The following is a 25,694-nucleotide window of genomic DNA, read 5'->3' on the forward strand; positions in this document are numbered from 1 at the left end:
CTCTGAAGAGTGGGGATATCTGATCATGTGATGAAGAGGGGAATTGGGCCAAGGATATAAACACTGATTTGTGGGTTTGTGAATGCCGGTATATTTGTTAGGGAAGACAAGGTCCTGGTCCTGTCCTGTGTGCGTAAATACATGAAGCGCACTGTCTTTCCTTAAATATAATGATATGAATTTCAATTTAGAAAACTTATGGCTGGCTACTGGTTTCGCATCAAGTAATTCTTCTTTTTGATATTGGTCGCACGTTGACAATAATATTTCAAAAGACGTATGCACATTGTATACCATTGAATTACGTAGAGTGTGGGAACAATTTCCAAACAAATATGCCTATTCAATGTTGTTGATTTACAGAAACTTGGATTTTTAAAAGCAGATCATAGACATTGATACGTTTTGTATCTTTTCAATACTCTCGTCTCAACATTAGACAATTAGTATTGTCATGTTAAAGTTAATAGGCGGGGGATTCATTTCTTATGTTGTTTACATTGGTTGAACAAGCACAAAAAATAAATCTTAATCGCCTTATTCATACATCATACAAGTAAAATTATTTACAATATTATGAAGCAGACCTCACATCGCATTGTGCTAACGTTTTGATTATTTCCCAATCCATGTAATTGCAACGTATTCAATTTCGAGTGATTTTTATCGCGATTTAGTTCCAGACCGGTGACAGAAAACTTTGTCCAAAACCAATCGGCTATAGAATAAATCAGCACAATCGATCCTTTTCTACTTTGAAGAAATAGTACTAACTTTAACCACAGCTTTCCGCTTGAAAAATTGCAATATTGTAACGTAATATAGATACCCTAACTTGAAACAGACCCGATTATTTTAATTTTTAATGCTCTGCATGCTAGCCATTGGCTTCAACATAAAAAGTCCTTTAAATTTTGAGATATTTTCTCAGAATATCAAGAGCTATCTCAAGAAGCACTGAACCAATACAAGGCTTGTTAGTACTTATTTTAAGTTCTGGTATTACAAAATTGGAAATTGAGATATCGTGGGTAAAAAGCTGAAAAGACCAAAAAAAAACCAAACAAAAAACAACAACAACCAAAGAACCCAGACCAGAACAATTTGGAGTAATGAATTAAAGAGTTGACATGAGATTAGGAATTAATGTTTTCTGCTGTTTCAGTGTACATGTTCTCATGGACTATGTAAGCGTGATCCTAAAATGCCTTTCACATTGACCAAAACTAATTACAAGACCTCTTCTACATTGAGGCTGGCTTTCCCTTTTAAAGGAATTTTTATTAGTAATGTGACATGTGGTTTTGTCACATTTATTAGGCCTTAAATAGCCCCCTCATTTGGCATCCTTGCTTGGAAAACTTTGTTCCTTAGCCTAATTTGCATGTCAATGTACTTCTGCTTTGTGTTCGTTCAACCCTGGGCAGTCACCATCTCACCTCAGAGGAGTCAAGAAGTGCAAAAGTTTACCATATAAAGTATCTGGCCAGGGTAAGTTAACATTTCCTTTAATTATATTGTTTTTCATTAAGAAAGTTGATCAAGTGAAATAGCACTGTTTGATTCATGGTTTAGAGTAAATCAGTTAAAGTTTGGTTATTATTACCACTATTTGTGTTATAATTTAAAACTTGGTGCTGAGTCATGTTGAAATCTGTTAGTATCAGATTGTAAGATTTTTAGTGAAAAAGTGTGCGCGCACGGTTTGTAAGATAAAGATGATGATTTTGAATGCTAATTGCAAAATTAATCTAAATCATCAGATGCATTGTTTTGAAATAACAATGGTATTGTATTGTTTTTGAGTTAATAACCATGATCAAACTATGTGTTTCCACACGATCTTCCGTTAATTAATTGTGTATGTTAGCTTACATTTAATTGTGTATGAACTCGGCCTAGCGATTCATTAAAATGGGTTTTAAGTATGTTCACAAGTGTTTTGTAACTTAGGGAACAACCCAAAAGTTCGATGAAACCCTATAAACGTCCTTTCGTTAGAAGGCTAACCCCCTCCCCCTCCCTTCTAACGTAAGTTTTCAAATATCGAAAATTCCAACCCGGATTCATAGGATACAGGACCGTCGCTATGGTGGATGGGGATGTGGAGGAGTGCAACAATGCAATGATATTGATCACGTTTATGGAAGAAACCAATATTCTATTTTATTTTAAAATATTTTTCTTCATACCTTTCTGGGCACGAAAAAATTATGACTTGCTGGATTTTCAAATAAAAAGAATCAAGGTGCGGTACAGCTGATTAAAAATGAACTTACAAATTGCAGGTTGCGAGTACTGCACTCTAGTATATTGATTTGAAATTATTTCGAAGCAACCACTGTAAAATGTCAATATCGTACTTCAGAAAATACTAAAATTTATATATTAAATCCTTAAAAAGATCAACTTTGACCGATGTTAGGCTATAACTACTTTTTGACCCCTTTCGTTTATTATAGGGCTTCATCGAACTTTTGGGTTGTTCCCTTAAGGGCTGGGGTATGAACGTTTGGACAGTATTTATTTTGGGACATTAGAGCACATCAGACATATCGAATTGCATTCTGAATATGAAGAATGTCATTCTGATATCAAATAATTTTGATTTTTTGAAATTTTTAATTTAATACACATTTTATGGCAAATCATTAAAAATTGATATTTTTGATATTTAACAGTACTTGAAGTAAACTTGATAAATCTGATGATTTATACTTAAAGTGTATGTAGATGGGATGAAAAGCCGACGATCAATTGAAAATTGTGACCTTTCGTATTGAAGATAATGGAATTTTTTCCCAAAACACCAAAAAAATTAGGTCTTTTTGGGAAAAAATCCATATCTTCAATATGAAAGGTCAAAATTTTCAATTGACCGTCGGCTTTTCCTCCTGCTACATACACGTTAAGAATATATCATTAGATTTATATAATTTACTTCGAGGACTGTTATATATCAAAAATTTGAAAAATATCAAATTTTTATAATTTGTCATAAAATTTGTATTATATTGTGATTTAAAAAAATGAAAATTATTTGATATCAGAAAGACATGCTTCGTATTCAGAATGCAATTCGATAGGTCTGAGGTACTCTCATGTCCCACAAAAAATACTGTCAAAACGCAATAAACGCTCATTTTGGATCCCTAAGGCTGCGTTCACATAGAAGTATACTATTCGGGTATACGGTGCACGTTTTACAGGTGCACGCGTATATAGTTCAATCGAGCAAGGCAATTTCATAGTGCCGGGTCACATAAGGCTACGATCGCATAGAAGTATACTATTCGGGTATACGATGCACATTTTGCAGGTGCACGCGTATAGATTAAATCGAGCAAGGTAATTTCATAGTACCGGGTCACATAAGAGCTATTCGAAAAGGCCGTAGGCTATACCTGCGTATAGTATAGTATAGTGGGAATCGCGCGTGTTCGTTTTTAGTGCAGCGTATACCGTCCAAATTTTAAAAACCTAAACCATATGTGGGCAAATTCATTTTTTTAATAGATGCACTATCTAATTCTGCACATTATGACACCTCATTGAATGCAATGTGACCTCAAGAAGTAAAGTTACAAGCATTTGATAAGACGAAGAAAATGGGTAAACTGACATACTCGCTATTCGCTATACGAAATACGCTCATTCGATCAGGCTGAGTTCACATAGTATACTCCTATATGAACTCAGCCTGATCGAATGAGCGTATTTCGTATAGCGAATACCGTATACCGTATACTTCTATGCGAACTCAGCCTTAAGGATGAAACTTTTCAGCCATGAAGGTTTATGTTTCCCGGTTACTTCAAATGCTGACGTGGGAGTCAATAATTGGGATAATCAGCTTAATCGAAATCTCCTCTCTTTTCATCTTCTCTGATTGAATGTAGGAATTGCTTGAATCTGTGGGATTATCTTACCTAACAATGACAGATATAATATCATCAATCTGATCGCTTTCTTAATTATGTTAAACGTCGTCTAGACGTCTTTCATGTAGCATTCTGACACAGATTTAGCATTATTATTGATCCTGTGTCATATACTGGGGTACCCAAAAAGGTGGCTTTGTTACATTTTTATGTGCAGCTTGGATTTCAAAACACTGTCTCTTGAGTATTCCTTCCTTAGAAGATTCAATTAGGTCTTAAATTGAGGCTAATTTATTCTAGATTACTCATGTTTTTATCCTGTTTTAAAATATTGTTTAATTATTTTTCTTATGACGTTTGGCATGAAATGTGCCAAGGGTGGCTGAGGATTAGGGGAGGATTCATATCGTAAATTTTATTTAAAACCCCCATTAAAAATTTGAATCTAGTAAAAAAATGTCTAAATGGACTCCCAGACATCTAAACCAAGTGAATAAATACAGAAGTTCCTTTAAAAGACCAATCAGAATGATTGTAAATGTGGAAAAATGAGGTGGGGTTACATCCTCCCTACTTTGTGATTGTTTTTGCTCGCACTCTCTCATTTTTTAACCGATTTCCATTAAAAAGGTGTCAAAATGCTCAGGATGATGAACCACTTCAAATGGGGTGTGTAGGTAAAATGTTTGAACCATTAATTTTTTTTACTATGTAACACAATGGTACCCCAGGTTGTGACACAGGACCTATTATATATTGCAATTGAATACCTGAGTGGAAGAAGGGCCCAACTCCAATTTTTTACAAAAATGAGTTAGACTCAGCATATTATTGCCAGCAGACTGTTCTTCCTTGTGTGCGAAAGATGAGCCAAAATCCATTCTCCAAATAGTCTTCCACGCACTCTTAATCATGGTTTTCATGGAAGAAAGGCCCAACTCCATGGAGTTGGGCCCTTCTTCCACAAATATTGGGTTAAAGAGGAATTTCTTTTCATCCATGGAAATCTGCTTTTCACTACAATAAACTTTCTTGCTAACATATTACATGCTTCTACTTGTGCAATTAATGGATAATTACCAACTTTCTGTAGCTATTTATAACCCATCTGCTTACAGAACTGGCACATGCAATATATTAGTGGAAGAACGGCCCAACTCCAGCTTGTATTAAGACCTGTACCGTTGCCATGGAAACATCATATATAATTTTGAATGTATGTAATATTGTATGTTCATGTATTGAAGATCCCTGAAGATGAAAACATTCTGTCTATAAAACTTTTCCAAATATTAAGTTTTTTCTTGATATCTCAAAAACAGTTTTGATGGAGTTGGGCCCTTCTTCCACTCAGGTATTCAATTGTCAATTTGTCATTATAATTTTGTTATCGCTGAGCCGACATTTAATGCCGCATATAATAGAAGTTGGTAATAAAGAATATCTGAAGGCAAGTTTGTACGGTGTCTGATCTCCGCCAAACTCCCTCTTTTATAATTCATATCCCCAAATTTTTAGTTTTCCCCCTTTTTGCGAAATGCTTTCCCCCTTTTTCAAATAGGTTTTCAAATAGTTTCCCCCTTTTCGACTTTCCCCCTTTTCAAAAATAGTTTCTCCCTTTTCGACTTTCCCCCTTTTCAAATAGTTTCTCCTTTTCGACTTTCCCCTTTTCAAATAGTTTCCCCCTTTTCGACTTACCCCTTTTCAAATAGTTTCCCCTTTTCGACTTTCCCCTTTTCGACTTGACCCCTTTTCAAATAGTTTCTCCTTTTCGACTTTCCCCCTTTTCAAATAGTTTCCCCCTTTTCGACTTTCCCCTTTTCATATAGTTTCCCCTTTTCGAATCCCCCCCTTTTCAAATAGTTTCCCCCTTTTCGACTTTCCCCTTTTCAAATAGTTTCCCCTTTTCGACTTACCCCTTTTCAAATAGTTTCCCCTTTTCGACTTTCCCCTTTTCGACTTGACCCTTTTCAAATAGTTTCTCCTTTTCGACTTTCCCCCTTTTCAAATAGTTTCCCCTTTTCGACTTTCCCCCTTTTCATATAGTTTCCCCTTTTCGAATCCCCTTTTCAAATAAGTTTCCCCCTTTTTTTTTTTTTTTTCAAATAGTTTCCCCGTTTTCAAATTACCCCCTTTACAAATAATACCCCTTTTTATTTTCACCCATTTTGTAAAATTAATAGTTCCCCTTTTACAAATAATCCCTTTTAACTTTCCTCCCGCTTTTCACAAATAGGTTCCCATTTTAAATAGTTTCTCCTTTTTAAATAATACTCCCTTTTTGTTTTTAATACTCCCTTTTTGTTTGGGTACTCCCCGTTTTCCGTGCGTAGGCTTTACCAGTAAGCCTGGACCCTGGAGAGTACCGTGCACTCACTAGAGCTCATTTCGCTACATCCATTATTGGAAAGGCGTTCTACATGAATTTGGATACCAACGTAGGTAGATTTATAGCCTGTTGTGCAAGCGCCGCTAAATTCAATGGGTTAGGGATCCGTCAACTTTTATGCACGTTTATAGAGGGGCTGTACAAAGAGCAAATCCGATATGATTGATAAACCAAATGATGTTCAGAATGTTAAACGGGTGAAATGGCATGCATAAATATTTATGCTGGTCAAATTCATAGCAATGATGTTTGAAAGTCTGTGAAGAACTTGTCTATAAACAGGGATATGTCAGAGACAACAAACAACTGGCTGCCATGCCATTGTTACAGAAGCCTAGATAATAAGAATTGTTTGTGCTATATAATTATTCAAAAGTTTTTTTTTTAAGTTAGCACCAAAGTTTAAAACAAGCGGTCTTAACAGTGAAATGACAATAAAAGCATACATTTATAAAACGGGCCTGGACAAAATGGGCATTGCATATTTATGACAAGTGTGGCTGTGTGATTTTATGCAACTTTATTTTTAAGCCAGTTCCGAGTAATTTTCTCTATTCTTTGTTTGTCAACAATCCCGTTAACAATAAAAATGTGCTTTCTAATCAAAGGCTCTATGGCGTATATTCAATTGACCAGACAAATGAACCAGGGACTTCGGTCAGTGGTGCACGCCTCAAAAATCCAAAAAGAATTAGTAGGCCCTATATGTTAGATGAAGAATTAAGTAGCAATTAAGGGGGTACTACACCCCTGCCCAATTTTGTGCCTATTTTTGCATTTTTCTCAAAAATTATGGCGCATTGGGGACAAGTAAGATATGTATATTATAGGGGCAAGGACTGCAACTACTGCACTGGAAATTTTATTTCAGCACAGCAAACAGTTGTGGAGTTACAGTCAAAAATGAGGGAAAACCAATATTTGATCAATAAATCAATAACTACTTGCTTTGTGTTGCTGTATTTTCAAAACAGTAGTTGTAGTCCTTGCCCCTATAATATACATATCTTACTTGTCACCAATGTGCTATAATTTTTGAGAAAATTGCAAAAATAGGCGCAAAATTGGACAGGGGTGTAGTACCCCCTTAAGCCTAGTCTTTTTTAAAAGTCGAGACAAGTCCAAAATAATAACGATTTATAAGCCAATCTAATTGATTCGAATTCCAATCCCCTGGCCTTTTCCTGGGTCTTTATTTAGTTGCATGATATAATTCAGATTATGATTTTTCTTAAATGTAGATCTATATCCTATAGAATTCATAAATTACATAATAAGTATCATTTTATTCATTTTATTTAGCTCAAGAATTTGTATCAGACAATCACGTGCTTTCAACGTGTAGGCCGGACCTATTTCAATATCGAAGTACATGGGACGTGAATGCACGGTACTATAGATGGTCCGTGCCTACTGGTAAAGCCTACGCATCGTGAAAAGGGGAATAAAAAAAAGGGAGTAAAAAAAAAGGGAATAAAAAAAATAAGGGAGAAACTATTTTAATGGGGGAAAATCTGTAAAATGGTATTATGTAAAAGGTGAAAAGAAAATTCGAAAAGGGGAAACTATATGAAAAGGGGGAAACTATATGAAAAGGGGGAAATTCGAAAAGGGGGATACTATATGAAAAGGGGGAAATTCGAAAAGGGGGAACTATATGAAAAGGGGGAAATTCGAAAAGGGGGAAACTATATGAAAAGGGGGAAATTCGAAAAGGGGGAAACTATATGAAAAGGGGGAAATTCGAAAAGGGGGAAACTATATGAAAAGGGGAAATTCGAAAAGGGGGAAACTATATGAAAAGGGGAAAATTCGAAAGGGAAAACTATATGAAAAGGGGGAAATTCGAAAAGGGGGAACTATATGAAAAGGGGGAATTCGAAAAGGGGGAAACTATATGAAAAGGGGGGAAATTCGAAAATGGGGAACTATATGAAAAGGGGAAATTCGAAAAGGGGAACTATTTGAAAAGGGGAAAGTCGAAAGGGGGAACTATTTGAAAAGGGGAAAGTCGAAAAGGGGAACTATTTGAAAAGGGGAAAGTTAAAGGGGAAATATTTGAAAAAGGGGAAAGCATTTCGCAAAAGGGGGGAAACTGAAAATTTGGGGAGATGAATTATAAAGGGGGAGTTTGGCGGAGATCAGACACCGTAAGTTTGCATTACCATGGACTCACTCAAAACGCTACTGACCTGCAGCTGTACTTGTTATTGTTAAGCATAGTCGTGGTGGAAGCAGTCGTTCGATACTCCATTTTTCAGTAATGTCAGATAAAACCACATCTTTTAAACATAATTCTGGTGTTAAAATTAGAATTGTGTCTATTAGTGAAATATTTTCGCTTTCAAACTAATATAATTTCGCCGATTATTTATTAAGGCACATCGTACCATGGAAATAACAGATAGTCTATTTCCATGATCGTACACAGGGGTCGCGTATCCAGGCCCTCCATTAAAAAAAACCACACCAAATATCCACTTTGCGCGTGTTACGGGTAAAAAACACAGGTTTTTATGCTTTTTCGATCAAATTTTCACTAGTGGCAAATGGTAGTCATAGACCACAAACCTAGCTGGGGCATGTTGGTGTTTTGGAGGTATCTGACCCCTGCAAAATGTTCCCCTGGTCATGAAGTTTGTTGTCACCACACCGAGTTTGAGTACCATAACAACCCAAAAGTTCGATGAAGCCCTATAAACGAAAGTCCTTTCGTTAGGGAGGGAGGGGGTCAAAAAGTGCGATTACGTTTGTAAAAAAGTAGTTAAAACATCGGTCAAAGTTGATCTTTTTTTAGGATTTTTAAATTTTTTTATAGGTTAATGAACGCGTATTACTTATTGGGAGAGAAATATTAGACAAAATAATGCACGCGTGCTGATGTTGATGCGTCTAATGCACGAGCCCCGAATTTTTTCTCGAGCAATAAGTAATACAAGTTTATTAATCTATTTCATACACGAGAAGAAAAAAACACGTGATTTTTACTTTTTTTACATAACAAATTATCACTAAAAATGTTGGAAAACAGAACCAAATCTAAATGCATCAACCCGCCCGAAAATGAATCAATCCTACGCGACGCGTACTCGCGAGAAACACTGCGCGTAGTACGCGGAGTGCACAATATACACAATCAATGCATGTTTCGTACTTTTCTAACAGCTTTTCTGATTGGCTGCTTTGATATAAGAGTGTATGAAACAATTATAATGTATATTAAAATATATAATTGTACAATTTTAGTATTTTCTGAAGTACGATATTGACATTAAGTGGTTGCTGTAAATAAAATAGAATTATTGTTTCTTAAACGTGATTAATATCCAAGACGCTATGACACCGCGATTAGTAATTTTCCTACCAGGGGTGACACTCCTCGTTAGATCTGGGTCAATATTCATATTGTGGGTCCTTTTCATATCTTGAAATGCCAAGAAGATATGACCCCCAGTGGGGTCAAATGAAAAGATAAAAAGTACAGAATATAATAAAAAATTATTTCCCCACCGAAGTGCTAATCCTCATAAGACTCTGGTAAATATTCCTATTTTGGGTCTCTATCTCGAAATGCCAAGAAGGTGTGACCCCAGGTGACAGTGGTATACCACATGAGGTATTCGTGTTCTATAAGCTGCATATCCTATCAACGACTGTTATACCTTGTTTAGGACTTTCAAAAGAAGTACCTGCATGTGCAACCATGACTGTTTCAAAATAACCCACTTAGGGTCAAAGGTCATTAAGGGGGTAAAATCTTACAATAGTGCCTTATCTCGACATCTGTAAGGGGTGTGGGGCTCAAACTCAGTGACAACATATCTCATGACCAGGGGAACATTTTACAGGGGTATTTTATAAATGCATTTTCTGAACATCTGAAGGGGTACAGGGCTCAAACTCGGACAACAAACTTACTGACCAGGGGAACATCATGTTTTGGAACGCTATTCAGGGGTCAGGTCAAATGTTATCTGGGTCAAATCATAGAATTTAATTTTCTGGGCATCTATACGGAGTATGGTACTCAAACTCGGTGTGGTGACAACAAACTTCATGACCAGGGGAACATTTTTGGAACATTTTCCAGGGGTCAGATACCTCCAAAACACCAACATGCCCCAGCTAGGTTTGTGGTCTATGACCACCATTTGCCACTAGTGAAACTTTGATCGAAAAAGCATAAAAACCTGTGTTTTTCACCCGTAACACGCGCAGAGTGTTTTTTTAGCCTTTGGCGAGTTTTTGTTTTTGTTTTTTGTTGTTGTTGTTGGAGGCCTGGCTGCTCGCCCTGTGTACGATCATGGAAATAGACTATTTCCATGGTACGATGTGCCTTAATAAATAATCGGCGAAATTATATTAGTTTGAAAGCGAAAATATTTCACTAATAGACACAATTCTATTTTTAACACCAGAATATTGTAATGGGCTTGAATGTGACAGGACATCACTTTTATTTTTGTGTGACCTCCGTGTTTCCTTAAACGTAAACAAGAAATGTCTTTAAAAAAGACAATGCCTCCAAGATACCAGTGGGCACCTTTTGTTATTAGTTAAGGAGACACTTATAATGCTAGCTTTAAGGTAACGCTATTGGATATAGATTTTTGTCTGATTGAAATATATGAGCCCATTCTCTCCTGATTACAAGACTGAAAATTTTATTTTAATCGGATATTCGGTTACCAAAATATGGCCTGTCAAAATGGCACGTAACCAAGAAGTTGGCAACAACTTTCTTTTATTTTTGTTATGCAATGTTGTCAGGTAGGCCTTATTTTCTAATTATATATGCAAGAATTATAGGCCTACAAAGTAAAATGTTCAGATCGGCTACAAAATAAGATATAGGCCTAAAACCCATGGATGCCTTTGGCAAATTTCCATTTGCATAATTAATTAGGGCCCTAATCAACTTTTCTAATAAGTGGCCCTAATTAATTATGCAAATTGAAATTTGCCAAAACGCAACCGTAATTTTGTAGTATAGTGTGTGTTCTACCCATGTACCATGCATCAGTGCCATAGCTCTTTTAATTGTATCTGATTTATATCTGAAATCTTTACTTTGCATAATTCATGCATGTAATTAGAAAATCATCTGGCAACTGGACTTGTCAAAAATATAGAAAATAAAAAGAAAGTTGTTGCCAATTTTTTGTTTTGGTTTCGCGCCATTTTGACAGGCCATATCTCAAGAACCGAATGTAATCTACAGGGCATAAGCTTTAACATACTATAGTAGGCCTATTATTTAAATAGAAAGAAAATCTAAATGTGTGCATTAGCCAATAGGGCCACGGTCACCTAAAGCCATCTTGCAATCTTGCAGATAATTCTGATGTATGAAATAAGACCTTCAAATTTCAGATATGAAGAGTTCCAGATGCAGGCAGCCGTTTCTGTTTTTTAAATATAGGCCTAAGTTGTATCAAGAGTCATTTCTTGTGGATTTTTTGATTGAAAATTACGAATTTAACGTTTCAGAGTAACAAATTTTCGTATCAGATTCTTTTATGCTTGTTTGTTATATTTTGTATTCAGGACTAAAATAATATTAGGCCTAATGTTATTATATTTAGGGGGGTCTTTTCATAGGCCATTACTTTTTTGTATGTGTAATCGAATAAAAAATCAAAAACATTATTGTTTTGTTTTCTTTCCTTCATTTGTGCTTTGTTTTGCATCGAAAGGGCCAATATCAACACCTTGTTTGTAAGAAGCATTGTGTGGGGAAAGATGATTCTTGCATTTTATTTTTATTTTTATCTTAACAAACAAAAAGCAAATTTCTCAGTCATTGTCTTGAAACGGTCATGGGTATGCATGCAAAAATATTGCAACGTACTCAGTAGAATGTAAAAAACTGACATACATACCACCAACATGACCAACCACGCATGGGAATTGGGGAAGCAAATACTTTAAAACGAATTATTCCGAATTATATCAACGCAATAAAATTGCAATACTTGCTTCAACTTCTCCAGCCAAAGTTTTTCCATTGATAATCAGATTTCATGTAGGCCTAATCATAAAATTAAACCTTGTTTGATGTGTATTCCCATTGTCACAGCATAACGGTTTTCCGACTTGTCTTCAACGATAAAGCTGCTGATGAGCGCTGAGGCTACAACCTAATAATTAGACCCTTCCTCGGGTCCGTGGAGAACGACTGGTAATGTAGATTACATAGTATTAAAAATCAACCCAATCGGCGTGGGGAGCGGTCACTGAAATTTAGCGTTCAATATAGGAGGTGTGATTAGTGTAGTGGCATCAATTTCTGTAGAAAGAGGAATTGGTTTTGGGCGCTGTGAATTGGTTTTGGGCGCTGTGTATTTAGAATCGGGGGGGGTGAAGGACTATGGCATATTTTGATAGGCTATTATGTTATTATGTAGGCCTATCGTTCCATTATCCAGGCCGGACCGAACCGAGACTGTGGGACAGTCTACCTAATAATTAAAGACCGAATTAAAAAAAAGACTAGGCCTAGTTTGCGTCTGACGTCATGACAAAGGCGCGCCGAGATTGGTTGCTGTCCTGCAGGACGGCATACGCAAGCTAGTCTTTTTAATTCGGTCTTCAATTATACAACATAATGAGCTTGAAAAAATTCTAATGCATAATTCATGAACTTGATAGACCCACACCATTGTCGCCACGTGCTAGGTGTTTCTAGAATCCCTATAGAATAAGATTAATTTTAATGCTAATTTATTGCACATGCTGAGGAAGCGTGACTACCTTGTGGAACATTCGGAAATGGCGATAGGCGAATTTATGTATGGCGCAGAGAGGTGGGGATATATATTGGGCTCTCGATATTGGGCGGAAATTAGAGTACTTGTCAGAATATAAATTTGTACAATCGGCCTACATGCCGCGCAATGTGCGGCATTTTAGGTGTCAATTTCAAAGCAAATCTACTTCCTGCGGAGGCAGAAAAAACAAGACAGCACGCGGCCGTTGTGTCCGTGGGTGTGAAGAGCGGAAATTTACGTCGGGAGTCGAGAGAGAGAGTAGCGGTTCAAATCAACCAATCTTAAGGGGGAATAATACCCCCATTTTCACCAGTACCCCTCTTCTTTTTTTCCTTGCAAATTTATGAACTACATAAATATGTTCATCATCTCATGTCCTAAACTTATAAAATATCTCTACCTACAAAGTGGTTTTAAACCATTTTAGAAAATCATTTTAGCCCTAGGCCTATATATTTTTTTGTTTACTGTATCCTGGTAACTGAGATGAGCGTTTCATAACAAACCATAATGTATTCTATTGAACATCTCCAAGTAGAATACATGAATAGAATACATTAAATCCTTTGTTATACTATCTCACTGATTACGTACTCACTGATTATAACACTGAATAAATTAAATAGCTAGGCCTAATCTCTTCCACATAGACAATTTAATACTACACCATGTATGTATCTTCTATAATGTGTTGTTAGGAAAATAGATTAAAAAAGGCTATAAGGTCATCAAAGGTCAGGTTATAGGTCAATTGGTTCAGGTCAAATTCAGGCATCAATTTTGAATACATGTGATAGTCTGTGATATCATACATGTCATAATGAGGCATCAGTTTTGATATTTTGTCTGTTACTGGATATATATAATGGAAATGTGTGAGGTGGATATACTAAAATGTCTTGGGATGTAAATGGTGAGTACAATTTAGATTGCCTAGTTGAGATAGATTGGGCAAATAAATATAAAATAGTTACCAAAATCACAAAAATGAAGCTTACGGAAAACTACCTAATATGGTGGTATAGGTGACAAAAATACAATCTTTTTCAACATTGCTGTAGTGTGGTTGTAGGACCCTGTTACCTATGGCTTAATTAAGTTTCAGTGAAATAGTGTCGCAAGTTCAAAATACAAAATATAGCTCAACATTGAAAATAGAAGCATTTTAACCGGTTCGTTTTTTGATAGTTGTGGAGCAACAAGTGCATGAAGTCATAAAAGAAATCAGGGACCACTTATTTCCATTTTACATATCAACATTATTTCCCTAATGTGTTAGCAACACATATCCAAAATTTTAACGAAATCCGTTGATAGTAAGCTTTCCAAAATGAAGTGAATTTAAAACATCAGTGATGTACCGATTTTTGGCTTATACCATTAGAAGCATGTACGCTTCATTGATACTGATGCCACCAATTGAACGAGAAGATTTGCCCCTTCATTTTGCATACCACTTTGTCCAATTTCTTTTTCTCATTTCTTCACAAAATGCAAAAAATGCAAAAAAAAATGCAATGGGTGTAGTACCCCCTTAAGTTTAACTTATCATCAGGGTTCTGATGCTTACGATTACAGATTGGTTACGATTACATAGGTTGCAGTGGCGTAACTCCTATGGGCTCTGGGGGGGCGTGCCCCCGGGCACCCGGGCTAAGGGGCACCCAAGCCTGGATAGCCTTTGACACGATAGTACTTTGTTATAGGAAAGAAGTGGAAACCTTTACCCACCATGCATTGAATTACTCTTCATTTGGGTGCCCTTCAACACAAAATTTTCGCGCTTCGCGCGCATTGCAACATATAAATTGTCATTTTAAAGACAACTTTTAAATTCAACTTGATTAAATACCAAATTAGTGTTATTTATGCACGTTTTCGCGCGCCCGCACGCAATTGTTTTAGGAAGAGGGGGTATTTTGTATTCTTGCCCCTGGGCGCCATATGCTACGTCACTGCAGCTAGTGACGAGTCTCCAAAGTAAAGACAATAGAGAATATGAAAACATTTTGTTTTATTAACATGAACTGCATTGAAACATGATATAAATTTAATCTGAAAAACTTCGTAAGTTATTCGGTAGGTCTATGGCTTTCAATACTAAAATTGATTAGCTCTGCACCATGTTGGTCAGGGGCACCCGAACTACTTTCGCCCCCGGGCACCCTGACCCAAAGTTACGCCACTGATAGGTTGATATTGATTACTAATAATAGGTTACGATTACTGGTTACTGATTACTGAACAACTGAGTATAAAGTTGAAGGCTATGTAGAGAGATTTGTATAAGGGTTGTAGGAAGAGAAAGAGGTAGGATAGAAGTGCGGGCAGAAGGAAGTAGGGTAAAGGGGTGTAGAGAAGGAGGTGTCAGGCGGCGGATGACATGATCGAGCCGGCAACTCGTGAAACCGCCTGGCCGTATGGCATTTTCCATATACTCGGTTAGTTTTGTGGGGTTCATTATCGAACCCCAACGGTTTTAGCTTGTATTTATATTATTTATCAACATAGGCCTATTTGTTTGTGATATTTCAAGCGTTTTAAAATTTCAAAATAATCCCATTCAATTACACGGTTGACGATGAAAATTTACTGAATTTAGGGACTGCACGTCATACACCACCTGGAGGTGTAACCGAATGTGGCAAACCACCATAAAATTGATAGAAGGTATCAAAACTCTTTGTTTTTATTTTCTGTGTCTCCAAGAGCATTGTCCTGGTTCTGGCCTACAATATGTTTAAAAGATGTGGTTTTATCTGACATTACTGAAAAATGGAGTACGACTGCTTCCACCACGAGTATGCATAACAATAGCAGCTGCGGGTCAGTAGCGTTTTGAGTGAGTCCATGGTATTAATGCAAACTGGCCTTCAGATATTCTTTATTACCAACTTCTATTAATATTATTATGCGGCATTAAATGTGATGCGATCAAGCAAAATCAGTCGAAACTCGGAAATATTGATTTTGAGATATAGCCATACAAAGGGAATATTCCCCTTTGTTTCCTTTTGTTTTGTAATAGCTCATATCGTTGGAACTGATTTTTCAATTTCAATGGGGTTTTCTGCAAAATCCAGCTTTGTAAATGCTTTTTACTATAAAGAAACTGAAAATTTAATATTTCCGAGTTCCGACTGATTTTGCTTGATCGCATTACAAATGTCGGCTCAGCGATAACAAAATTATAATGACAATTGCAATATATAATAATAATACTAAATCCAAGGAGGTAAGATGGAAAGGAGAGAAAGAAGGAGATTGGCATACCCAGTGGCGTACCGAAGGGGGGGGGCAGCTCTTTTGTGAGAGGTCTTGGGAGGGAATGAGGGAGGAAGAGGTGGAGGAGGAGGGGATATGGAGAATGAGAGGGGGACTGGAGGAAGAGAGAAAGAGGAAGAAATGAAGAGAAAAAATAATAAAAATAAATAAGATAATAGAAAGATAAGGAAAATGATAGGAATGAGAGGGGACAAAAAGTAACAGGGGATGGAGAAGGGAAGAGAGAAAAGGAGAGGGGTGATACTTTAGCCAGGAAAGAATAACTACAGAGAAAGGAAAAGAAAGGGATGATAAATAAATGTAGGCCTAATAATAATTATTATAGAAACTAAACACAGCCCCCCCTCCCACATAGGCCTAACACTAAAGCGCTCCACAGACTCCGAGTATTAGACGTACAATATTGTATGCAACATATCTACGTTATTTAATCTATTGCCATTCTATTTCCAGTAATGTTTAAGTTCTAACGAATGTTTGATGACGAAAAATCGATAATATGTTACATGTAATATCTAATAGAAATATATTATCGATTTTACGTCATCAAACATTCGTTAGAACTTAAGGGATCTAAAATGAGCGTTTATTGCGTTTCGACAGTATTTTTTGTGGGACATGCGAGCACCTCAGACCTATCGAATTGCATTCTGAATACGAAGCATGTCTTTCTGATATCAAATAATTTTCATTTTTGAAAATCACAATATAATACAAATTTTATGACAAATTATAAAAATTTGATATTTTTCAATTTTTGATATATAACAGTCCTCGAAGTAAATTATATAAATCTAATGACATATTCTTAAAGTGTATGTAGCAGGGAGGAAAAGCCGACGGTCAATTGAAAATTTGACCTTTCATATTGAAGATATGGATTTTTTTCCCAAAAAGACCTAATTTTTTTGGTGTTTTGGGAAAAAAATCCATATCTTCAATACAAAAGGTCAAACTTTTCAATTGATCGTCGGCTTTTTCATCCCACCTACATACACTTTAAGTATAAATCATCAGATTTATAAAGTTTACTTCAAGTACTGTTAAATATCAAAAATATCAATTTTAATGATTTGCCATAAAATGTGTATTAAATTGCGAATTTCAAAAATCAAAATTATTTGATATCAGAATGACATTCTTCGTATTCAGAATGCAATTCGATATGTCTGATGTGCTCTAATGTCCCACAATAAATACTGTCCAAACGTTCATACCCCAGCCCTTAAACATTACTGGAAATAGAATGGCAATAGATTACCGAGGTGGTTGGACTCATCGTGTTCGAGGTCACCGCAATGCAATGTGGGAGACACAAATATGGTGCCAGTTTCAAATAGTGTGCCGTCGAAACGATACCGGCCTACTTTTTAACATTATTGCTACAGTACCGTATCATATTTGTAGCTGATGTGTACAGTGACAAATATGAGCTCGGAGAGTTATATGACCCTGCTCCACTTCCTTGAATAACGGTATCGTTAATCCTTGTCTGTTTATAGTGGCCGTATACGGAATAAATATACTGCAATATCCATCGATTTCGAAGGATATCAGTCCCGTATAATATGTGCGGCAAATAGCGCTATTGGTCTGTTTATAGTGGCGACCAATACCGTATAAGATGTACTTATACGCTAAATACCGGATAATCAGGCTCACTATAAACACGCTCATAGAAGTATACGGTATACGGTATTCGCTATACGAAATACGCTCATTCGATCAGGCTGAGTTCATATAGGGTATACTATGTGAACTCAGCCTGATCGAATGAGCGTATTTCATATAGCGATTAGCGAGTCTAGGCATGATAGGTCAGTTTACCAATTTTCTTCGTCTAATCAAATGCTTGTAAGTTTACTTCTTGAGGTCACATTGCATTCAATGAGGTGTCATAATGTGCAGAATTAGATAGTGCATCTATTTAAAAAAAAATGAATTTACCCACATATGGTTTAGTTTTAAAAATAGGACGGTATACGCTGCACTAAAATCGAACACGCACGATTCCCACTTATTTCCACTATACCACTATACGCAGGTATACGGTTTTTCGAATAGTGCCCTCTTATGTGACCCGGTACTATGAAATTACCTGGCTCGATTTAAGCTATACGCGTACACCTGCAAAACGTGCACCCTATACCCGAATAGTATACTTCTATGTGATCGTAGCCTTATGTGACCCGGTACTATGAAATTGTCTTGCTCGATTTAAGCTATACGCGTGCACCTGCAAAACGTGCACCGTATACCCGAAATCGAGCAAGACAATTTCATAGTACCGGGTCACATAAGGCTACGATCACATAGAAGTATACTATTCGGGTATACGGTGCACGTTTTGCAGGTGCACGCGTATAGCTCAAATCGAGCAAGGCAATTTCATAGTACCGGGTCACATAAGGCTACGATCGCATAGAAGTATACTATTCGGGTATACGATGCACGCTTTGTAGGTGCACGCGTATAGCGTAAATCGAGCAAGGTAATTTCATAGTACCGGGTCACATAAGAGCTATTCGAAAAGGCCGTATACCTGCGTATAGTATAGTATAGTGGGAATCGTGCGTGTTCGATTTTAGTGCAGCGTATACCGTCCTAATTTAAAAAAACCTAAACCATATGTGGGTAAATTCATTTTTTAATAGATGCACTATCTAATTCTGCAAATTATGACACCTCATTGAATGCAAAATCCTTGCGTAGCTACTATCATAGCTTATCATACGCCATAGATGAATTCGCCTGGGCCGATTTTACGTTGTTCCATGATTGAGGGCCATTATTTTTCCCAGAACAAAAACACCGCACAATAGTATACTTCAGTTGTTTGGGCCAGTATCACGATGTCACCACATGAGATGACGTAAGTTAAGTGAATCGAAACTGCTGAAAAGAATAAAAACGCCCTCTTGCACGGTCAGACCGGGGAGGAAGTGGGTCAACTACTATGATCCCATCAAGCAGCAGTGATTTATTTTTCCAAGAAAGTCTTCTAATTTGATAAGGGAATATCTTTTTTGCCAAAGTAATGTCGAAATTAGAACTTACTGTCAACAATACGAAGGAAATGTCTGTGTGTTTGTATTTCATTTTCTCGTAAGAAAAGAATTCTCAGCATGAATTACTGATTTTATTTAGAAAATCACACAATATTGACTGCGGGTTAGAGTGAAGCACCAATGAACCAAAAAGTTTGACTTAGGTCAAGCTGAGGTTGTAGTGACGTTGCTGGGATTCCCAGAAAATCACGTGGGCAGCCTGATGATTTGAAGATTGGCGGCTGGTTTTCATGTAGTTAATTGTCATTTGTATACTCGATTGTTTATCTTGGCCAATTAACATCTCTTTTGAATGCTGATAAATCGTGCTGTACTGTACATCCAGAGGATGATTTAAGCACTTCCCACCACGCCACTGTGTTGACTTGCGGTTAGCACAGCTGTGTGAGTGAACATGACACCACTGCTCGCACATTGCATTGACGGGTATGGTTAAATTTGAATTTGGACTGATATATTTACAATAAAAACGCATTCAAAATGCTAGTCGATTTCACATTTTATGTTACCTACAGAAGGTGTGAATTATCCTTTATGCATACATCACTTTTGTTCTGAAATCGACCAAGTAATAATGACACACGCACAAATCTTAAACAACATCTTTTGCACAGAATTCAATGGGATTTGAAAAGTAAAGTGGCAGTTGAAAGTCTAGTGATAACACGTTTGCAGTGCATGATGGGGCTTCCTTATATCATCCTCTGCTGTACATCTATCTGTTAGAATTCAATATTTTGTTAATAGAATTATATCATTCAGACGGGGTTATGCAGCAGAGGTTAACACTACTAGATTTAGCCAGATTCCACCCGAGCTTGGCACTTTAGATGCTAAAAAGTCACGTACAACCTTGAAGTATACACACACCATAAATTGAACGGTTACATTGATAGCTAATGATTTTAATTGCGCATTTAACCCAACCAGAGAAGGTACTTTAACCCAACATAGAATTCAAGTCAAGCTCTGTATGTAGACATTATTAGCGCCCTCTAGCAAAGTCAGACCACCATTTTAATAACAATACGCTATTTACATATTGGACACATGCTAATTATCTATTGTCACATCCTGATTTCAACTATCCTTGGTAATTGGCGGTTTCGTTCCCGATGGGTGCACAAGTTCGGCATTCCATGGAAATAGGTTTAATACTTGCATAATAAAGAAAATATTATCAAAAATTAATCCCTTTCTAACGCGCTTATGCCATTTAGTATTTACCATTTTCGTTCAATAAACCACCTGGGTAAAATGACAGTATTATCGAATGCATCAGATTGTTAACCGTTGAATAAATAATCTAAATAACTGTACTTAATTTAACCAAAAAGTTTAATTAATAAAAAGCATTCTAATAAATTCAACAGCAGTAAAGGAATAATTACACCAGACGATACGGTCTTGCACTTGGCATAGCAGTTGATCCACGTTGACCATACTCGAGTGGGCTCTAACTGAACAATTTGATTCTGGAGATGGCTGCATCAATGGTAGATGGCTTGGTAGAAGTTGTAAATGGATATCTCGCTTCTGGAAGATATCGGGTAATCCTCCCTCTTCTCAAAGGATTTCGAAATGGAGCAGTGTAAGTCCCTTTTATTTTTAAATAATATAATTTTAATCAAAAGAACTAGAAGAGAGCGTGTTTTTTTTACTCCGTGACTGCAGGGCCGGATTTACCATAGGGCCAGATGGGCCCGGGCCCAGGGCCCCCCAAATTTTGGGGGCCCCAAAATTGCTCTGTGAAGTGTGCATCTTCCATTTTAGCCGAAAAACACCATGTTTTGGGCCAAAATAGGGTACAAAAATTGCAAAATTTTGCGCGCTTCGCGCGCAGTGGCCTGTTATATAGCAAAATTCAGCTTCAATTTGGGAAAAATAGTCTAAAATTGAAATTTTTGCGCGCGCTTCTCGCGCAAATGTCCAAGTAGAATCTAAAAACTTGGCTACTTGAGTGCACATGCCTTCCACGGTGCGTTTGGGGGCCTCCAAATTTTGGTCTGGCCCAGGGCCCCCAAAAGGTAAATCCGGCACTGTCCGTGAGCGTCGTTGAGGCAGGAATAAAGGGTCAACTACCGTGCAGCTTCAGCTGTCGTAAACACCAAGTCACCGTCTAAATATACAACCTAGAAATATGTTATTCTGAGCAACCTCTCTGCTCTGAGCTGAAATAGTAAGCCAAGATATACGTCTACATTTTCATTACGAATATTTTTCATTGTTTTAATCATCTATTAATCCATCAGTTGATGAACATTGACGATTTTAAAATATCTAATAAGCGAAGCAGTCGAGGATCAATTGATAAAAATTGACTTTAAGGAAAGGCTCCCGTTATACTTGAAAACTGTGTTGAGAAGTTGATTGTTCTTCAAAAATTTTATGTGGTGGCACATAACATTTAATTCCAATACTTTGTGCCTTTGAAGGTGTTGGGTACAAGAACTTACAAATAAGTCATGTATCAAAACTTGATACTTATCCACAAATTGAGAGGTCAATTTTTAAACCGTAATTCGCCGTAGAAGTAATGATGTAACAGGATTAATTACCACAGCAATCTAGGTGAAAACTATATTTTTGAATGTATTGCCCTGTACTGTAAGTATAGCTGCGCTCATCACCTGGTATGTATGTGTATGTGGACAATCACAGATTGAATACAATACCGCTCTTTTCGAAGACACTAATCGTACAGGTGCGAGTGAAGCAAGCGTACATGGACATGGCACAATGTGAAATTTATGGACGGACGCGTGCTCAGTAACATGAGACTTTGGAAGCCTTTTTATTCTTCTTATTAATGGCTTAGCTTGTTTTTCATCTTCTGTTTCTGTGACAGATTCGAATCGCTTAATTGACCTTTTCGGCAAATCACATAAGCCTTTGCGAGCACACCTGAGATATCGTCATTTGACTTCACGCCGACTTGCAATGCGCAGTAACGATGTTCGCTATACGATGTTCTCATCGGCCTGACGCGTATGACGACATCTCAGATGTACTCGCAAAGGCTTATGGGATTTACTGAAAATGCTAATTTCACACGGTGACTATTGAGTGCAGCATTTATTGAAACTTTCAATAACTGAAAGGTTCAACTTGGTTCTAGCGTAAATATCGCTCTTTAATCACAACAAGAGTTAAGGTTCCGTGCCCTTATTTGCTGGTGGTAATTTTACGAGAGGGCTATTTGTCAAGGGAGCCCATAATGCGATAGGCTAATCTTCACGGTATTCTATTTTACCATGTATGTTGCCTGCATGTTTTCAGGTATGGAATGAAGATTAGAGCGTCTCATGCCTTGGTAATGACATTTCTTTATGGAAGAGGCAGGTGAGTTGATTATGCATAATTATCTTACAAATCATTTCAAATACCTTTTAAAATATATAAGTCGAAAAATATTTGGGAAGAGTCTGGGCTCAGACCCGGGACCTCATTTTTGGTACAAAAAGAGGATAGAACCATTAGGGGACATACGAGAACTCCCCATATTTGTGTACCATATATCATGACAAAGCCACATAGAAAAACAAACTAACTACAGCATGACTAACAAATGAACGAAGCAACTCTTCTTATTTCAGTTTTCTAGATAAATTACGAGTGATATTGAGACAGACATACACACATTCACGGAGCCTAGCGTTATATGTTTTGATCTACAAGGCTATGTTAGCTGTCTTGAGACTGATAGAGGGCACAAATCAACAGATTCATCCAGTTATTGCAGGATTTGTGGGCGGATACTTTATATGGGGAGAAAATAACAAAGTCAACAGTCAGGTAAGGAACAATATCATGAACGTAGATCATTGATTATAGTCTTTCTTTAATAGCTTTAATGTTTTAGTGCAAAAATCAAATGTGGCGCATAGTTTACTGGGATTGTAGCAAGATTAGATGTAAATTTAGTATGCTAACTGATATAAACGCTGATCTCACTGACGAAACATATAATGGTAAAACACAATACCGATGCTGACGATCAAAATTTAAGCCCTAACGTAAACGGGCTGGGGCACAGTATCAACAGAAAACATCAAGGCCACAAGCCCGACAGGGCTGGGCCAGAATCCCATAGTGGTTAATTAATAAAAGCGGAGTTCTAATATATAATGGCCCCGCAGGGCAAGAAAGCAATTTGTAACCTTAATGTAACGTTGGCCAACAAATGGCGTCAATATAGTCGACCTAAACTGCTCTATATAGGCACCCGTAAGCTGACTAAATACGGCAGTTTAGTTGGGAGACCTGGTTGAAATAAGAAAGTTTTCTATGGTTTAAACATCATTACCTCAAACAATAATGTGCACCAAATATTAATCACATGCCAGCTGTTTCACGTATTATTATTTAGTTACATCTAAATTTTCTCAAGTATCTTTACTTTACTTTTCATTAGGTCCTCATGTACTCACTCTCGCGGTTGCTGATTGGATTTGCACGCCTGGCAGTGAAAAGGAATGTAATAAAACAACCCAAAAAGGACATATTCCCCTTGTACGCAGCTATTGTATCTGCTATCACCATGTGGCAATTCGAATATCATAGTGATATTGTACAACCGTCTATGAGGTCCTCGATGACGTATTTATACCACGATTCTAACAGATGACAGCAATATTTGACTATCCAATGACTTATTATTTATAATAAATTTAATCAATAGAGAATTGAAACTAACTTATCATAATTATAATGGATATTGATATCATATTGGATGGCTGAGCATGATACCATAACATATCGGATGAGTCATAAAATATCGGACGAGCCAACGGCGAGTTCGATATTTGTATGACGAATCCGATATGTTATGGTATCATGCGAAATAAGCCATCCAATATTATCATTATTAGGTTTTCTTAACTCCTAATAACCCTGAAAACATAATAATGAATATTATTGGTTGGATTCTAACAACATCACTTTGAGTAACACCCGACTTTGAGTTCTACAGCAGGTGTTGATCCTGTTGATTGACCACATACCTATTCGCTGTCGAAATGACGTAATAAATCGGATTAACTACCATAGCAATGGATGAATACAATTTTGACTATATCGCCCTGACTATATCGCCCTGCACTACAAGCAGGTTGCACTCATCAACTGTGTATGTCTGCTTGAATACCGCTCTTTTCAAAGATACTTATCTTACAGGTGCGAGTGATCAGAATGCATAGGTACCACGTGAACGTTGTAGTGCAGGGCGATATAGTCAAAAATGTATTCATCTATTGCTATGGTAGTTAATCCGATTATTACGTCACTTCTACAGCAAATACTCACATGCGCCTGGAAAGGATTATTATGTCCGTTCATGTGCAAATAACCAATTTCATACTCTAATGGATTTGTGCATCTATCAGAAACTACCCTTTTGTTATGCTACAATATCCTTCCGAAATTTACGTGCTGGGAGGTTGCGTTCTACATACATCAGAACATCAAAAGAGAAGCTAGGTTGATCTACGTGTCAAAAGTGACTGATTCCATAACTCTTGTTTGTCTTACTTTTTTTTGAACACTTATAATGAAGTACATGAGACCCCCAATTACTCATAAATACCACCCAAAACCTTAGAGCCTCAGTGGTATTGCTGTTGTAAAGCCCTCCTTTTGTACATGTTCTAGAGATATGCTTAATGGGAACTTGTATGCATCAGGAACCATATTTTGTAATATAATGGGGCATTGTGGTGGCAATCTTCTTTGTCTATTGCCGGACAATCGCAATCACTTCTGCCTCATACGCTTGTTGCCAGGGAACTCGAGCTAAATACAGGATGTTATCATTGACAGCATCATGATCATAATCAGAATTATATATCACGAGACAAAGTGAAGGCCCTATGACCTCGGGAATAGTCATGTTCTGCTGTGTTGAAAGTATGCCTACTACACTACGGGATTCTCATGAGAGTAGCAGTGCTGCTACTCTCGAGTACCTACGTCGGCCACCAGACCCTTGTGGCCCAGCAAGCCGGCTGCAACTCGCGAATACCTCGTGGCGTAGGTACTTTGAAGGTACTCCGAGTACCGACACTGGTACTCACCTGCCAGGCACTCTGCAGCTGAGTACCGACATGGGTACTCTGGCAAAAAAGTGAGGCAAGCGGGTTGCCATTTCTTATTTATTTCTGTTGCCATAATGATTTATATTGATTAATATGTTCTTGATTTATGTTTCTTATTTTATTCTTTGGGCATTTTTAAGCGGATAAGTTAAGTAGGCCTATTAGTAAATGAGTAAATAAATAAGTAAATATTAAGTAAATAACTAAAG

The 25,694-nt window shown here is 37.1% G+C and overlaps 1 protein-coding gene across 2 annotated transcripts; it reads left to right on the plus strand.

Moving 5' to 3' along the window:
• Positions 1 to 1,290: 1,290 nt before the first annotated feature.
• Positions 1,291 to 25,677, plus strand: LOC140137823 (peroxisomal membrane protein 4-like). 2 transcript variants are annotated; one of them, XM_072159612.1, is made up of 5 exons: positions 1,291 to 1,491; positions 20,767 to 20,984; positions 22,673 to 22,735; positions 22,990 to 23,188; positions 23,808 to 25,677. In XM_072159612.1, exons 2-5 carry the CDS (start codon positions 20,875 to 20,877, stop codon positions 24,018 to 24,020), a joined length of 585 nt encoding a protein of 194 aa, XP_072015713.1. In that variant the 5' UTR covers positions 1,291 to 1,491; positions 20,767 to 20,874; the 3' UTR covers positions 24,021 to 25,677. The 2 variants fall into 2 exon arrangements, with proteins under 2 accessions (XP_072015713.1, XP_072015714.1); XM_072159613.1 differs by having other exon boundaries at positions 20,770 to 20,984.
• The last annotated feature ends 17 nt before the right edge of the window (positions 25,678 to 25,694 follow it).

The sequence above is a fragment of the Amphiura filiformis genome, chromosome 17 (assembly GCF_039555335.1).
Source record: "Amphiura filiformis chromosome 17, Afil_fr2py, whole genome shotgun sequence".
In the NCBI taxonomy this organism is placed as follows: Eukaryota; Metazoa; Echinodermata; class Ophiuroidea; order Amphilepidida; family Amphiuridae; genus Amphiura; species Amphiura filiformis.

What these genes read in the sequence shown, in the direction of transcription:
- LOC140137823 (XM_072159612.1), top strand. Translation starts at nt 20,875, where the DNA reads ATGGCTGCATCAATGGTAGATGGCTTGGTAGAAGTTGTAAATGGATAT. An exon ending in GGATTTCGAAATGGAGCAGT is followed by an intron (nt 20,985 to 22,672) that starts GTAAGTCCCTTT and finishes GCATGTTTTCAG; the next exon opens with GTATGGAATGAAGATTAGAG. An exon ending in ATAACAAAGTCAACAGTCAG is followed by an intron (nt 23,189 to 23,807) that starts GTAAGGAACAAT and finishes ACTTTTCATTAG; the next exon opens with GTCCTCATGTACTCACTCTC.